This window comes from Podarcis muralis, chromosome 16 (genome assembly GCF_964188315.1).
Source record: "Podarcis muralis chromosome 16, rPodMur119.hap1.1, whole genome shotgun sequence".
NCBI classification, from domain to species: Eukaryota; Metazoa; Chordata; class Lepidosauria; order Squamata; family Lacertidae; genus Podarcis; species Podarcis muralis.
Window position 1 is genome coordinate 38,991,814 of NC_135670.1, and position 15,245 is coordinate 39,007,058.

The 15,245-nt window shown below is 41.8% G+C and overlaps 1 protein-coding gene across 4 annotated transcripts in view; it reads right to left on the minus strand.

Moving 5' to 3' along the window:
- Positions 1-12,765, minus strand: part of IFT81 (intraflagellar transport 81) — a 46,559-nt gene extending 33,794 nt beyond the window's left edge. The window contains exons 1-8 of one of the 4 annotated variants that reach the window (XR_003704091.2): positions 12,595-12,765; positions 11,587-11,750; positions 9,863-9,966; positions 4,963-5,143; positions 3,348-3,437; positions 1,975-2,040; positions 1,541-1,651; positions 703-787 (exon numbers count right to left, since the gene is read on the minus strand). Coding sequence is in view for 3 of the 4 variants with exons in the window: in XM_028709512.2 (XP_028565345.2) it covers positions 703-787; positions 1,541-1,651; positions 1,975-2,040; positions 3,348-3,437; positions 4,963-5,143; positions 9,863-9,966; positions 11,587-11,730 (781 nt within the window). In the remaining variant the exon portion in view is untranslated. Of the gene's footprint in view, positions 1-702; positions 788-1,540; positions 1,652-1,974; positions 2,041-3,347; positions 3,438-4,962; positions 5,144-9,862; positions 9,967-11,586; positions 11,751-12,191; positions 12,215-12,239; positions 12,537-12,594 lie in introns of those variants that run through there. The other 3 variants (XM_028709512.2, XM_028709513.2, XM_028709514.2) reach the window with 3 other exon arrangements.
- Positions 12,766-15,245: the final 2,480 nt, after the last annotated feature.

Here is a 15,245-nt window from a genome sequence, read left to right on the forward strand (position 1 = left end):
CAATCCATAAAATTACAAAGTCCTTATTAATGACTGACTTAAACAGAAATAGTTTGGGTAGGGGAGGCAGTTGACTCTGAGCAGAGCCAATGGAGAGGCCCCTGTTGTCCCATCCCTCCCTCTATAGCAGAGCCATCAAAGTACATGGCACTATTATGGTTTTGCCACTCTGGAAAGACAGAGACCAGGGTAAAAACAGAAAAATATGAACAGGTATAGTTACCCAACATATAACAACAACAACAACAACAACAACAACAACAACAACAACAACAACAACAACAACAAGTTATTATTTGTACTCCGCCCATCTGGTTGGGCCTCCCCAGCCACTCTGGGCGGCTTCCAACAAAGATTAAAAATACATTAAAATGTCACACATTAAAAACTTCCCTGAACAGGGCAACAGATATAGTTGCCCACATTTTGGCTTCATTTATAAAGTGAGGATCAAAAGGTTAGTATAAAATTATTAACAGCAGCAATGAAAAGCTCATCAGTCATGAATATAGTCATGTTCAGATCTTATCTGCAATATTCAGATCTTCAAAAATCTGTACACTTACATCAAGCCAAACCGTTAATATGAAAATGTAAACTCAGGAGGGTATAAATTTTATCTTTCTTGACTTTTAAAAAGTCCATCCTAGGTTTTTGGCAGTAGACAAGGAGGGGGAAAAACATTTTAGAACTCCTACTTACTTTCTGGCTTTGAATCTACTGCTGCATGACGCATATCCTTTAGCTGGAGTTGGACTCTTTGCAGCCTCTGCTCTGCATGAAAAAGCTTAGAAAATATGCACAGGTCTATTAATAAACTTAATCTTTGGAAACGTACACAAAAATACACAATAACAATTTGCAAAAAGGGAGGAAACATCTATGCAAACCCTACTGAATAGGCTGGGAATGCACACAATATACCCCTTCCCTCAGCCTTTAAAAGGAAGTAATTAGAAAGCATTATGATGGCAGATCTGGCAAGACAGTGCTACAACCAGCTGTACCATTGAGCAGGAATTGCTTGGTGGGCCTGGTAAACCTTTGGCCCACATTGGCCAAGAATGCAGCTAGAAATGTCTATTGGGAAGGTCAACAGATGACCACACCACCATCAGATGAATGTATCACGTTCCAATTATCACGGCACCAAAGAGTTAAATTTTGAAGACCATTTTAGAAACTTGTCCATCTAGCCCAGCACCCTGTTTTCAAACTATGCCCAGCTAGATACCTCTGGAAGTTCACAAGCAGTGACATCAAAGCAATAATCTTCCCTGATTTTTGTCCCCAGCATCTGGTATCCAGAAGCATACATGGATTTACAGCCATGACACCCCCAATTTCTCCACAATCTAAATAGAAATTCATACCAAGACTAGATTTTAAACTTCTGTAAACGAGGAGTGTCATCATCCAATGACAATATTGGCATTTTTTTAAAAAGCCAAATGCAATTTTATTTACAAGAATTAGTTAGGTTTTATTTTATTGGGGAAAAAACACCCTTAATTTAAGTGGCATGCTTTTGCACAGATACCTGATTTTTCTGTTCTTGCTTCTGCTGGGAGAGAGATTCCTCCCTCTCCTTCTCCACCCGAAGCTGCCTTGCCATTTCAAGCATCCGCTGATGATTCTGCACTGTCTCCACCTACGGTAAACGGATAAGCAAAGCAAGTTAACTGCTACATAGCTGAGAAATCAATTAGGGTGATCAGGTGTCTCACAGATTCACACCACACTTCCTCCCCATACGCAACACTTCTTGGAGCTCACACTGAAGTGTTGGACTCAAGGCCTTTAAAAGTCTTGGACTGCTGCCTGAGGGGAAGATTCTCTTTCCTCCCTTAGCCATTTGATTCCTTCCCAAGGCGTGCAACATGTTAGTCTTAATCCTTGTTTGCATTCCCCAGTCCAACTTGCAAGCCAAGGATGATGACATCCAAATGCCACAGCTTTGCTTCTCTCACTTACCCGCTTCTTAAGACGCTCTACTCTCTTCATCAGCTGATCCTTCTCCTCTTCCATAGCAGTGATATCCTAGAAAGCGTCAACACAGAAAAAATATGACACACACACCAGAATCAGTTATTTTTCTACAGAGGTACACTTCAGATCCTATAGAATTTGTTAGTGCTTCAAAGAAGAAAAAAGATCAAACTGCCTCAAGTCAGTCAACACATAGAATCTCAATACCCTTAAAAAAAAAAGCAATGTCTTTTGGGGCAGATAAAGTAACAAAGTTATGAGTGGGTAGATGGGCTAGAAATAAAATTTGCTTTGAACATAAGGTGACTAGGTCCCTTTGGGTGCTTTTTTGGTTAGCTACATTTTATTTATTAATCAATGTATATAAAGGTAAAGGTACCCCTGCCCGTACGGGCCAGTCTTGACAGACTCTAGGGTTGTGCGCCAATCTCACTTAAGAGGCCGGGGACCAGCGCTGTCCGGAGACACTTCCGGGTCACGTGGCCAGCGTGACAAAGCTGCATCTGGCGAGCCAGCGCAGCACACGGAAACGGCGTTTACCTTCCCGCCAGTAAGTGGTCCCTATTTATCTACTTGCACCCGGGGTTGGTTTCGAACTGCTAGGTTGGCAGGCGCTGGGACCGAACGACGGGAGCGCACCCCGCCGCGGGGATTCAAACCGCCGACCTTTCGATCGGCAAGCCCTAGGCGCTGAGGCTTTTACCCACAGCGCCACCCACGTCCCTCATCAATGTATATATTGCCTTTCAAATGATGTTTTTCAAGAGCATTTACAGGGGGTTAGATGAGGCTAGGTTAGCAGTTTCGGTGAAAAGTAGTTGAACCTCTTGAATGAGCTACCTGTGACAGGGAAGACTTAAGAAATGCTCTTAGTAGTAAGCCCTAATGGGAGAAAGACAAGTGACAACTGCTGTATCAGTTATATTTTACTGAGTCTCACTCTTATTACCTGCTTTGAGAGACAGCCACAAAATAGTCAAGAAGAAGAAAAAATCAGTCACCCTCTTCTGCAGGCAGCAACATTTGTAGACATACTTGTAAGGCTAAATTATGCATTTATTTTATTTAGAAAATGTATAATAGGCCATTTAATCAAAATAAAATAAAAAAAATCAAAAACAAAGGCTAAGTGTCTGGATAGGCTTTTGAAACAAAAAAAGTTTTCATCAGGTGTTTAAATAATATAGTGAGTGTGTCTGCCTAATGGTAACAAACAGGGAATTCCAAAGCACAGGGTGCCATGCTAAAAGATCAATACAATCAATTTAATCAAAATAGTGGCTGCTACAATAGTTGATCTAAAAATCAAAAGTGCAGCTAAAAATATACAGTATCTGCAATGTCTCTCTCTTTGTTACCCTTCGTATTTCTGCAGTTGAGAAACCAGATGTCTTCAGCTGTTCACATTCTTTATGAAGGTTTTTGAATGCTTCCATCAGCTCTTCATACTGCAAAAAGAGTAAACTTCTAAAACAAATGATATGACTCAGGGTTTGCCAAGCTGTTTGGACCAGTGGACACATATTCAGTTCTGAGAGAATACTAGGGAGAATATGGCATAACACAAAACTAGAGGGACAACTGCTCTGAACAACAGAAGTCCGCTATGTCCTGATTGTGGAAATCACACAATACTGATTATACAAACATACTCTCTGATAATGTTGCTGTCTAATAACAACAGGGAGCATTCCTCAGTACCAGGAAAAATACACAAGGTGACCGCATCACACGCTCATTCACAGATATCTCCTAGAAGGTAACTGCACATTTTGCCCCATAAAATTCTTTCTAGGAAGACTAGGATTGATGTTAACAGTGCAGTGTCAAGAGTTCATTAAATCATAATAGGAGTTGCTAACCCAGGGCCTGCTGAGGTTTTCATTGGTGCCCCTGGGCAGATTCCCTAGACTGAGCTTTTATTGAAAAAATGAAATAAGGTACATTCACATGATCAAAACTGTGAGCAAAGGGTCCTTCCTCTAACCTCAGGTGAGCAGACCAGTGGGCAGGTCATAACCATCAGAATTAATGTAGCTTAATTCTGGGCCTAGAAATTGTGTGTAAGCCATGTTTGTTCTGTATGTAAGAAACTCTAGCAGAAAATGAAGACACACACACACACACACACACACACACACACTATTTGTAATGATATGTAGCTTAAATATCTCAGGTCATAACTTAAAATATTACACAAATAAATAACCAAATATTATCAGCAAAATCTCTTCATTTTTAGCAGCGTTTAAAAAAATCTCACGTATTGTTTTAAGTGTGGTGTATTATTATAGTTTCTATTTTGGAGAAGCCAGGGGATTATTGGAAACATTTTACATAATGGAAACTGTGGAGCTGTATCTTTATACAAATTAGGAGTGGCACACACTGAATAAATATACAAGCTGCATTCCCTGCTCTAAAGGCAGTGTTTGCTTAGTTTTAATTATACAATTGGATATTATCAATGGGGGGAAATGTTTGCTTTAACTTCCATGCAAGGCAAGAGCAATTTTTCCTGCTTTACTTGGTATGCGCACACACATGAGGAAACACCAAAGCCATGCACTATTTCTGCTGCCATTTTCCAAACTTTCTACCCAGAAACACACTATACAGGTGAAGCTTCAGTGATCTGGGGACAACCAAAGCTCACTGACCCCTCTTGAGAGCAGCAAATGCATCAGGTAGCATTTGGGGATGGAAGGCAGCATCCCTTGAGGGAGGCTTACTAGTTGCTCTCTCATCCAAGCAGATGCCTCTGAGCACTTGATAATTAAACAATTCCAGATTATATACAGGTTATCCTGGCTTTCTGTATTTGACCAGCCTTAAAGGCTTTCATTAATATGCTTTTTGCATGATTCTCCCAGTGCATATAAGGTTTATACCCATTGAAGGAAACCTGCCACGGTTTTAACCAACATTATTACAGAAATACAATCTGGATAAGAAATGTGTTGCAAATGCTACCTGTCTATTGGTATCTGACACAACATCATCTTGAAGGAACTCTGCTGGCACATCTACTTTGATTAGGAACCGTGCAAGATAGGCTCTTTTCTTCAGCTCATTTGTCCGTTGAAGCAGCCAGTGCAAGACAGGATGAATGACAGGCTTACTTCCAATGACTAAACCCTGGCGGAATGTACTCCTGAATAATAACAATAACAGTGACATCAAGCTCTACTGAGAGAAAAGAAGTCTGAAGCAAACATAAGCAGCAGCCCCCCACCCCACCCTTGAGTGCTTAGTAGAAGATGAAGAATTAATACTAAACATTTACTTGGCTCTTTTTATAATGTTCAAAGCATTTTACAACCTGCAAATATAGGCAAATAAAAAACAGCAACAGCACTGGAAACAAAAGAATCCTGCCCCCCCAAAAGATAAACCACATTAAAAAGTAGCAGCAGCAATGTGATAATATTCCACAGCTGCAACCAAAAGGCAAAAATTGACCAAGGAGGTTGCGCCACAGTCTTGTCACCATAACCCAAAAGACCCTGAGTCATATGCTCACCTATCTTGCCTAAGTGATTGGGGAGGGGGATATAAAACAGTTCCTCATTTGTTTACCTAAGAAAGCAGGTGGGTACTTCAGGTATTCTGCCCCCCAATCATTTAAGACTTCAGAAGGTCAAAACAAGCATTTGGAGGACAGTGCTTGCCTCTGTGGGCCTTTTACATGGCTGATGTCACTTCTCCCCAGCCCCTCATCTCGACTGGAGCTTTTGAACCCAGCTGTGAATGGACGTGGGTACCACGTCACTTCCAGACCAGCTGTGTTTACTTTTGCCAGGCATGCAACAGAGTCACCAGAGCGCTGTGGCTCCTGACATTCAATTTAAAGATTGTGTTTGTGAGAGATAAGCTGAAAGACAGTGGTTTCCCTACAGCCATTGAGTACCCTGCATAGTCAAGGGACAGTGTAGATCACAGATCTTTCTCTTAACTGAATCATTCCCAAGCTGTGAGGGAAACAAAAAAAGGCCTAAGTCCCAAGTACACCAGAAGGCAGAATGTGATCATCTGCTAGATCTCAGAGCAATTTGCAACAGATTGGGAGTCAGAAACTCATGCCAATAATTTAACAAAGCAGCGCAAAATGACTCACCCCACTGCCCTAAATTATATTGCTTGAATTAAGAAAGCTTGGGATAGCCAGAAGTGTGCTTTTGTGTGAAAGGAGCATGAACTCAGTTCTGGTACTGAAAAAATGTTCCTAAGCTCAGAATGTGCTCAGAAGAAGCCAGTTCTTCAGTACTAACTGTGAATCTTTCCCACCTGACTCTAGTAGTTGCTAGATCTTAGGCTTCCAGTAAAAGACAAAATAGATCCAACAAGCCTGAACTCTAGTCATCCTTGAAATACATGCCCATGGTTGTGGCTGCCTACTGTGTCTCTGCATGAGTCACTGCTCTGGATAATTCAATCACTGTGAGAGCAAAGATGCAATAGAATTTTCTGCCTTTAAAGCAGGCTGATGCCTCTCTGCACAAGTTGCTGCTCTGGGCTGGTCTCCTTCCATTACAGAGTCATGCTAAAGCAGTGACTCAGCAGACACACAGAAGTGTGGCCTTTCTCTATGAGAGCACATAGGAAGCTATCTTACATTAGGCCCTGTTATTCATCCACCTTGCCCAGTACTGTCTATTCTAACAGGCAGTGGCTTTCTCAGGAGAAGATTGAAACTGAAATTGAAATACTTTATTGTCACTTGCACAACTTGTATACAGTGAGATTACACGAGCACCCCCCACTCAGCTCTCTTAGTCTTAATTCCCCTAGTTTACTGACGTACACCCACCAAACCTGAAAGTCAGTTGCCCTGTTGTTATCTTTTCATTCAGCAGCCTAACAGCCCATGGACAGAAGCTGTTCTTTATACCCTGTTGGTGTGACTAATCATGCTTCTATGCCTTCTGCCTGAGGGCAGGAGATCAAGAAAGTGCCGGCCAGGGTGTGAATCATCCCTGAGAATTTTCCTCATGCTACCTGATGATACCAGGAGCTGAACCTAAGGTCTTCTGCATGCAACTAACGTGCTCCAGCACTGTTAACAGGTATAAGTGTTTAGGGTATCCCTGTTTTTAATTCAGAAAAGGAGTGTGCCTCATTAATCAGAAATTTGAGAAATTATGCCTGACTGCAATCCTAAAACACATTTGTTTGTTTGTTTGTTCAAATCAATTTATATACAGTCGTACATTGGTTCGCCTTGCGACTCAAATGTTTTGGCTTCCGAATGCCTCAAACCCAGAAGTGAGTGTTCCAGTTTGCGAAAGTTCTTTGGAACCCGAACATCCAACATGGTTTCCACAGCTTCCGATTGAGTGCAGGAAGTTCCTGCAGCCAATCGGAAGCCGCACCTTGGTTTACAAACGTTTTCGGAAGTCAAACGGACTTCCGGAACGGATTCCGTTCGAGAAACTAGGTACGACTGTACTTCTATTTATTTGGAATCACAAAGTAGTTCACATTTAAAATATACAACAAACCAAAAGTATATAACATGATATGCAAAGTATATAACAGCAAAATAAAACCATAAAATCACTGAAAACCTTACAACAGCAGGAAGTTAAAATTTCCGTAGACTGTACTTATGAGATCAAATCCAGCTAAACAATCCTCAAGCAAAAAAAAAAAATCTCATTCAAGAATTGGAGAAACTGAAGCAATTATGAAGACTTAGACTCCAGAGAAAGGGTGAGAGGACACCTTTACAAGGTCACTGTTCCTTGGGCTGGGATGTGGGTGGCACCACCAAGCCTCGTTGGCTTGCCAATCTTAAGGTTGGCAGTTTGAATCTGTACAACGGGGTGAGCTCCCTTTGCTCTGTCCCAGCTCCTGGCAACCTAGCATACCAGTGTGAGTAGATGTATATGTGGCAGGAAGGTAAATAGCGTTTCCATGCGTTCTGGCACTTGTCATGGTGTTCTGTGCACCAGAAGTGGTTTAGTCATACTGGCCACAGGACCTACAAAGCAAACTTTGCGAAGATGAACACTGTACCACATAGTCGAATTCGACTGGACCGTCCAGGGGTCCTTTACCCTGTTCCTTGGGCATTGTCCATCAACATAAGAGGTGCTCTGTCAAGTATACGGGCCCTGAGCCATTAGGGTTTTATAAGTCAATGACAAGACCTTAAACTGGGCCCAGGAGTTAATAACTCAGCCAGGGCAGAACAAAACTCTGTATTGGCATATCACTCTGCAACCAAGTAGCAGCTTTCTGCAGTAACTGTAAGTTCCAAACTATCTTCAATGCAAGCTCTTGGAAGCATGCACCACTGACCATCGCAAGACTTAATTCAGAGTAAAATGCTTAGACGTGGGCTTCTAACCTACTATAGTACTGCTCCTTTACCTTTACCTTTAGTACTGCTCAAAAAAAATCTGCAATTACACAACAGTGTAAGAATAAACCTCCACAAATTTTCTTAACCAGAACGATAAACTTTTTAGTTTATAGATTTCAAAATTTGCAGAATTTCAAATTTTATTAAACCGTGAAAAGGAAAGAAGAATACCAGGGAAGGATTCATTTATTAAATTTTATATTTTGCTCTCCAATCCATTAGCAGGGCAGCTTAAGTAAAAATAAAACACACACACACACACAAACTAGAAAGAGCAATTTCATAAAAGCAGCATAAAAATAAAACGGATAATAAGGAAAGAGGTACATAAGAATGTGTAGTAAAGAGTAAGTATTATGGGTTGGTCTGCGGCCTGTTCAGGGAAACTGCAGGCCACTTGAGGTCAAGCCTTTCCAACTCTTCCGTCCGGCCTCTTCTAGGCTCCTATTAATTTGGCCCAGCTTGCTTCTGACCCTATCCCAAGTCCATTTCTGCCTTGATTACTTCTCCCATCTTAGTCCATTCCACACAAAATCACACACACATCACCTCTGCCACCACCCACCTTCTCTGAAAAAATTCTACATTTCCTGCAAAGCAGCTTTGTTTCTGTGCTGCCAGTGTTTAGTCCTTACTGCTTCCTTCTCAAAGCCCCATCCTCCTCCATCACCTTTGCCTGTCATGGGACACAGACAATCAAGCTCTGAGCGGCAGCCACCAAATTGTAATCTAAGTGCATCATAGTCGCATCCATGAGTGTTGGGACCTGCTTTTTTGTATCAAACGCCCACACCATGAATGAGTCTGATATTATCGTTCCCCTGGAATCATACAAATGTGAAGAGAAGGCCTCTGCACCAGATCCATCATCTGACTGGCTGCCAAAGGCAAGCCGTTTGTCCCACACATAGATGTAAGCTGGCATTTAGTAAGATTATACTAGGGAGCACTATATTTTCCTTGCTCATTTGAATCTGCATTTTCTATTTTAGAATGTAAACCTACAGGATAGGGGACCTGACACACAATAAACATTAATGCAATAGCACCCTCTAGTGCCCAGTATCAGGAAAAGACACTACTGAATAAACAAGGAATACAGCAACATATCACAAATATTTGAAAGGCAACTAGACATATTTTCTCATAGATGTGTATAAGCTTGCAGCCTCTGGAAGGTTAACAGAAAGCACACCTTCAGGGACTCCACATTCAGTGTGGACTATTCTAAATTCAACTTCATACCTAACTTTTAAGCAATTGACAGTACTCCCTGAAACACATTCACTCTTAAAGTGGAGATGTCTCAAGGATTGGATGATAAGAAATACATTTAGTACAAATAGGCAACCAAGTCAGAGCTATAAGGCATCTAGGTTAACAATAGGATGCTCCTGTAAGTGACAAGATGAACTGATTGTATGTTAATTCTATGTCTTTTTACAGGTTCAGATAGCTTCAACAGTGGCTGTACTGTACAACTATCAACAGGACATAAATACTTACAAGTCACTGGTGCCTCCTGGAGGTTTATATTTAAGAATGCCAAGAAGGTTCAACATCCGTTTAGCCGTCTGCTCTGGAAGCTCTTCTCTAATGTCAACAACTTGCTGAAAATTTTTAAAATAACCAAGGCATAATAAACAAGACAAGCTTCATTTCACAAGTAAAGCAAAGAAGAATGGATTTTAATTAACGATTAGTGAACTGTTGAAACTCCTAAGTGAGGTGTTGCACATATAACTAGGCAGGTTTCATCCAGGCCACTACAGTGGTGCCTCGCAAGACGAAAAGAATCCGTTCCGCGATTCTCTTCGTCTAGCGGTTTTTTCGTCTTGCGAAGCAAGCCCATTGACAGCTTAGCAGATTAGCGCTACAGCAGTCTAGCGGCTTTCAGCGATCAGCTGTTAAGCGGCTTATCAGCGGAACAGCTGATAAGCGGCTTGGCGGCTTAGGAAAAGGGGGGAAAAAGCGGGGGGAAACCCGCGGGGACTCGCAAGATTTTTTCGTCTTGCGAAGCAACCCCATAGGGAAATTCATTTTGTGAAGCGCCTCCAAAACGGAAAACCCTTTCGTCTTGCGGGTTTTCCGTCTTGCGAGGCGTTCGTCTTGCGGGGCACCACTGTATCATCTTCCATGCCATGAACCTTTGCAACTCAATTCCCCCTCCCCAAGTTTCAGGCAGGCAGGCTGGCTCTGACCTTTTCATTTTTTATGTGCCCAGAGTGTTTATCCATTAATTTGTGGCTGCATACATTTTTAAAAGGTAAGCATTTCAATGCAATGTTGTTCTGGAAGTTATTGGGGGATCGTGGTGATATCATGGGGGACTGGTCAGTCACGCCTAGAAACAGAAGGCAGGTCAAATCAGAGCGCCATATCCAGCAACAAGATGTAGTGGTGGCCACCAACCTGGATGGCTCTTCAAGGGGATTAGACAAATTCATGGAGGATAAAGCTATAATGATACCTATATTACTTCTAGTATCAGAGGTGGTGTGCCTCCAAGCATCAGTTGCAGGAGAACACAAGAGAGAAACGGCTAGTGCACCCAAGTTCTGTTTGGGGGCTTTCTATAGGAATCTGTTTGCCACTAAGAGAAAAGAATGCTGGAATAAACATGCCATTGGCAATCAAATCTGTTTAATAAGCTGAAACAGGAAAAGTGCCCCTTTGCTCTTCCCTTCTTGGTGTGCTACAGTAAGCCAGGAAGTCTTCAGTTAACTGTAGTTTCCCATTCTTGGAAACTATGATTAGCAATTTCAGAATAGGTCATGATCTTAAACCACAGTCTGAAGTTGGTTCAAGATCCTGGTTTGTTCTGAATCTGGGGTAGTATTCAACCAAGTTTACTCTTGGTTGAGTAAACCCATTGAAATTAATGAAGATGACTAAGTTAGGTCCAAAAACTTAGTGCCATCCATTGCACTGGCGAGAGAATTAGCAGCTGCAGATAGTTTGCTACCCCATCCTTGGGAGAAAGAACGCTCAGCATCGCCAGTTGCCTTGGAATTGCAGAGCCAATGGGAAACACACTTTGTCTGGCCCCTTCCACCAGCCTGGCAACTTAAGATACATGTATTATTATAATTTACTTAAGATACATGTATTATTATAATTTACCTTGAGGATCGTTAGATATAAAGGCGGGATATAAACCTTTGAGACAAATTAATAAACAGCAAGTTTCTTGACACCTGAAGTTCAACATCTTAATTTTCCATCCTTACCTTTGGGTCAATCTCTCCCAGAACATCATTTAGCAGCTGTAACAGCTGCATTGACTCCAATGAGTCAAATGTGATTAAATTGAAGTTCTTCTTAAAGGGCTCCTTGTTGAGCTTCTCAACAATAAATTTTAGCTGGTCACTCATAGTGGCACTCTTGTAGCTATCTGCAGAAGAGACGAAGCAACCTCATGAAACCTGCATTAAAAAAAATCACTGCAAAAACATTTTTAAAAAATTAAAACCTCAGACGGGTGGTTGTGTGGGGGGGTTTGCATTCCGCTTCTGTTGTAGGTTTGACAGATGAAATAATGGTGTTGCAGCAGCCTACCTCTAGAGAGAAAGATGAACAAAAAACTGCCCTGCTGCAAGTGCAATAAAAAACACACCTTCTTCCCACTTTTAGCACTCCTGGCCCGGAGACTCTTCCCCACACCAAACCCCCTTATCTGGAGGGCCTGCCCCTCACATTCTGGCTGGGATGTGCCCATGAACACTGGTGAAGCCACTTCACCACTTCTATTCGAGAGTGGTGCACACACATGGAAACCAGCCTACTATACCAAGGGGAAATTCACATTCACGTTGAGGGAGTCCCCTTCACCCACCCACGGGGGAAAGGCCCAACTCTGCTGCAGCCTGTTTGTTATGCAGACCTCTCTTCCTCTCCCTTTCTTGTCAAAGTGTTGGCTGCAAGCTCCGTCTCTCCACGTTTGCTTCTACAGTCCTGAGCTTTCAAAAGGGAGTCAAACGGTAACAGATCCCATCTCCCGGGGCCCCTCCTACTCCCAGAGGCAGGACCCGCGCCCCCACCCCTTCCTCAAGGGGGAGATTCGCCCCGCCAGGTGCCAGAGCGATTCCCCCAAGTCACCCCTTTCCCCTAAACTGGGGCAAGCGCGGGTTGCCATGGCAACCCTTGCCTGGTTTCCTCCGGGTCCTCCGCCTTCTCCAAAGGGATTAGCCAGTCTGTCCACACGCCGCTCTTTTCTCCCACAAACACCCCCACGTTACCTCAACCCTTCGCCCGAAACGCCCCCTCTAAATTGCCATCTCTTCCCCGCCTCTTCGTGCCGGGGCCCTTGGTAACGGTTGCTAGGGTACGGTTGCTGCCGAGGAGGAGGAGGAGGCAGTTCCGCTCACGTGACCAAAATGGCGGCAGCGTGGACGGAAAAGAACCGAGGCGCTTCGAGCGCGCCTTCGGCGGGAAGACACGCCCCCAACGCCTGGGCTGCGGCGGGAGCGGGCGACTGCGGCTGCGCGAGGCGAAGGAGGCGGGAAGCGGGAGAAAGAGATTAGCATCTCCCGGATGGGTGGCGCTCAGTCTGCGCCGCGGAGGGCGAGAGGGGGGGGGGGAGCTGCTGCGCGATAAATGCCGCCCCATAATAATAATAATAATAATAATAATAATAATAATAATAATAATAATGGGGAAGGAGCGGGGTGGGTGTTATTTATTGCTTCGAGCTATAAATCTCAAGGCGGTTTACAGCAAAATGTCACAGTCAAAATAGAATTGGTAGGAACACCACTTCTACTTAGCACTTCAATAACAGTAAGGTTTGCAATGACAAGAATAATAATAAATTCAGTTTATATACCGCCCTTTGTCAAAAGATCCCAAATAATAACAAAAACTGAAATAATAAAGGAGAGTATTTCTTTTTTTTTAAATAATATTTTTTACTTTTACAACAATTTAAACACGAAAAAACAATACAGTACAATACAAAAACACTACAGTACATAACACTAAAACATTAAACTAACAAGACAAAACAGAAACAATTTAAAAACACATCAAAAAATTTCAATATCTTATCTTTCACATATTTCAACGACCTCACACCTCCCTTTTTGTATTCCACTTCTATTAATTATTTCAGCAATTCCTTTCCATCTTCCCCTGTTTTCTATCCTATAATTATCTTAACATAAACTAATCTTATTTTTTCCTTTAATGTTCTATTAATCTATTTATACTTAATTCCTTATAACCTTTCTACTAAAGCCATATAACTTCATTCCAACATTCTTCTAACATTAATTTTACAATATTTCTGTAAATAGTCTTTAAACTTTTTCCAGTCTTCTTCCACCAATTCTTCTCCCTGGTCTCGGATTCTGCCAGTCATTTCCGCCAGTTCCATATAGTCCATCAACTTCATCTGCCATTCTTCCCGGGTGGGTAAATCTTGTGCCTTCCAATATTTCGCGGTAAGTATTCTTGCTGCTGCTGTTGCATACATAAAAAAAGTTCTATCCTTTAATACCAATTGGCCGACCATGCCCAGGAGAAAGGCTTCTGGTTTCTTCAAGAAGGTATATTTAAATACCTTTTTTATTTCATTATAAATCATCTCCCAGAATGTCTTAATCCTTGGGCATGTCCACCAAAGATGAAAGAATGTACCTTCAGTCTCCTTACATTTCCAACATCAGGCAAATGGTAATTTTTTTCAAGCTTGACTGGCGTCATGTACCACCTATAAATCATTTTCATTAAATTTTCTCTTAGGGCATTACATGCCGTGAATTTCATACCTGTGGTCCATAACTGTTCCCAGTCAGCCATCATTATGTTATGTCCAACATCTTGTGCCCATTTAATCATAGCTGATTTCACCGTTTCATCCTGAGTGTTCCATTTCAACAGCAAGTTATACATTCTTGACAAATTTTGGATCTAACAATTCTGTTTCCAATTTTGATTTTTCCACCTGGAAACCAACTTTTTTGTCCAATTTGTATGCCTCCATTATTTGGTAATAATGGAGCCAATCTCGCACTTTGTTTTTCAATTTTTCAAAGCTCTGCAATTTTATTCTCTCTCCATCTTGTTCCAGAATTTCCCAATATTTCGGCCATTTGGCCTCCATATTGAGTTTTTTCTGTGCCTTCGCTTCCATTGGTGACAACCATCTTGGGGTTTTCTTTTCTAACAAATCCTTATATCTTATCCAAACATTAAACAATGCTTTTCTAACAATATGATTTTTAAACGCTTTATGTACTTTTACCTTATCGTACCACAAATATGCATGCCAACCAAATACATTATTGAAACCTTCTAAATCCAACACTTCAGTGTTTTCAAGAAGCAGCCATTCTCTCAGCCAGCAAAAAGCAGCTGATTCATAATAAAGTTTAAGGTCTGGCAGGGCAAATCCACCTCTTTCTTTGGCATCAGTTAGTATCTTAAATTTTATTCGAGGCTTCTTGCCCTGCCAAACAAATCTGGAAATATCCTTCTGCTACTTCTTGAAACAATCCATCTTATCCAAAATTTGCAATGTTTGAAACAAAAATAACATCCTTGGCAGCACATTCATTTTTATCACAGCAATTCGGCCTAACAATGATAATTTCAAATTTGTCCATACTTCTAAATCCTTTTTCACTTCAATCCAACATTTTTCATAATTATCCTTAAATAAATTCACATTTTTAGCAGTCATGTTAACCCCTAAGTATTTCACTTTTTTGACCAATGTTACTCCTGTCTCCACCTGAAACTTCTCTCTCTCATTCACAGTTAAATTTTTCTCTAAATAAGGGAGAGTATTTCTTGCCTTAAAGGTAAAGGGACCCCTGACCATTAGGTCCAGTCGTGACCGACTCTGGGGTTGCGGTGCTCATTTCGCTTTGCTGGCCGAGGGAGCCGG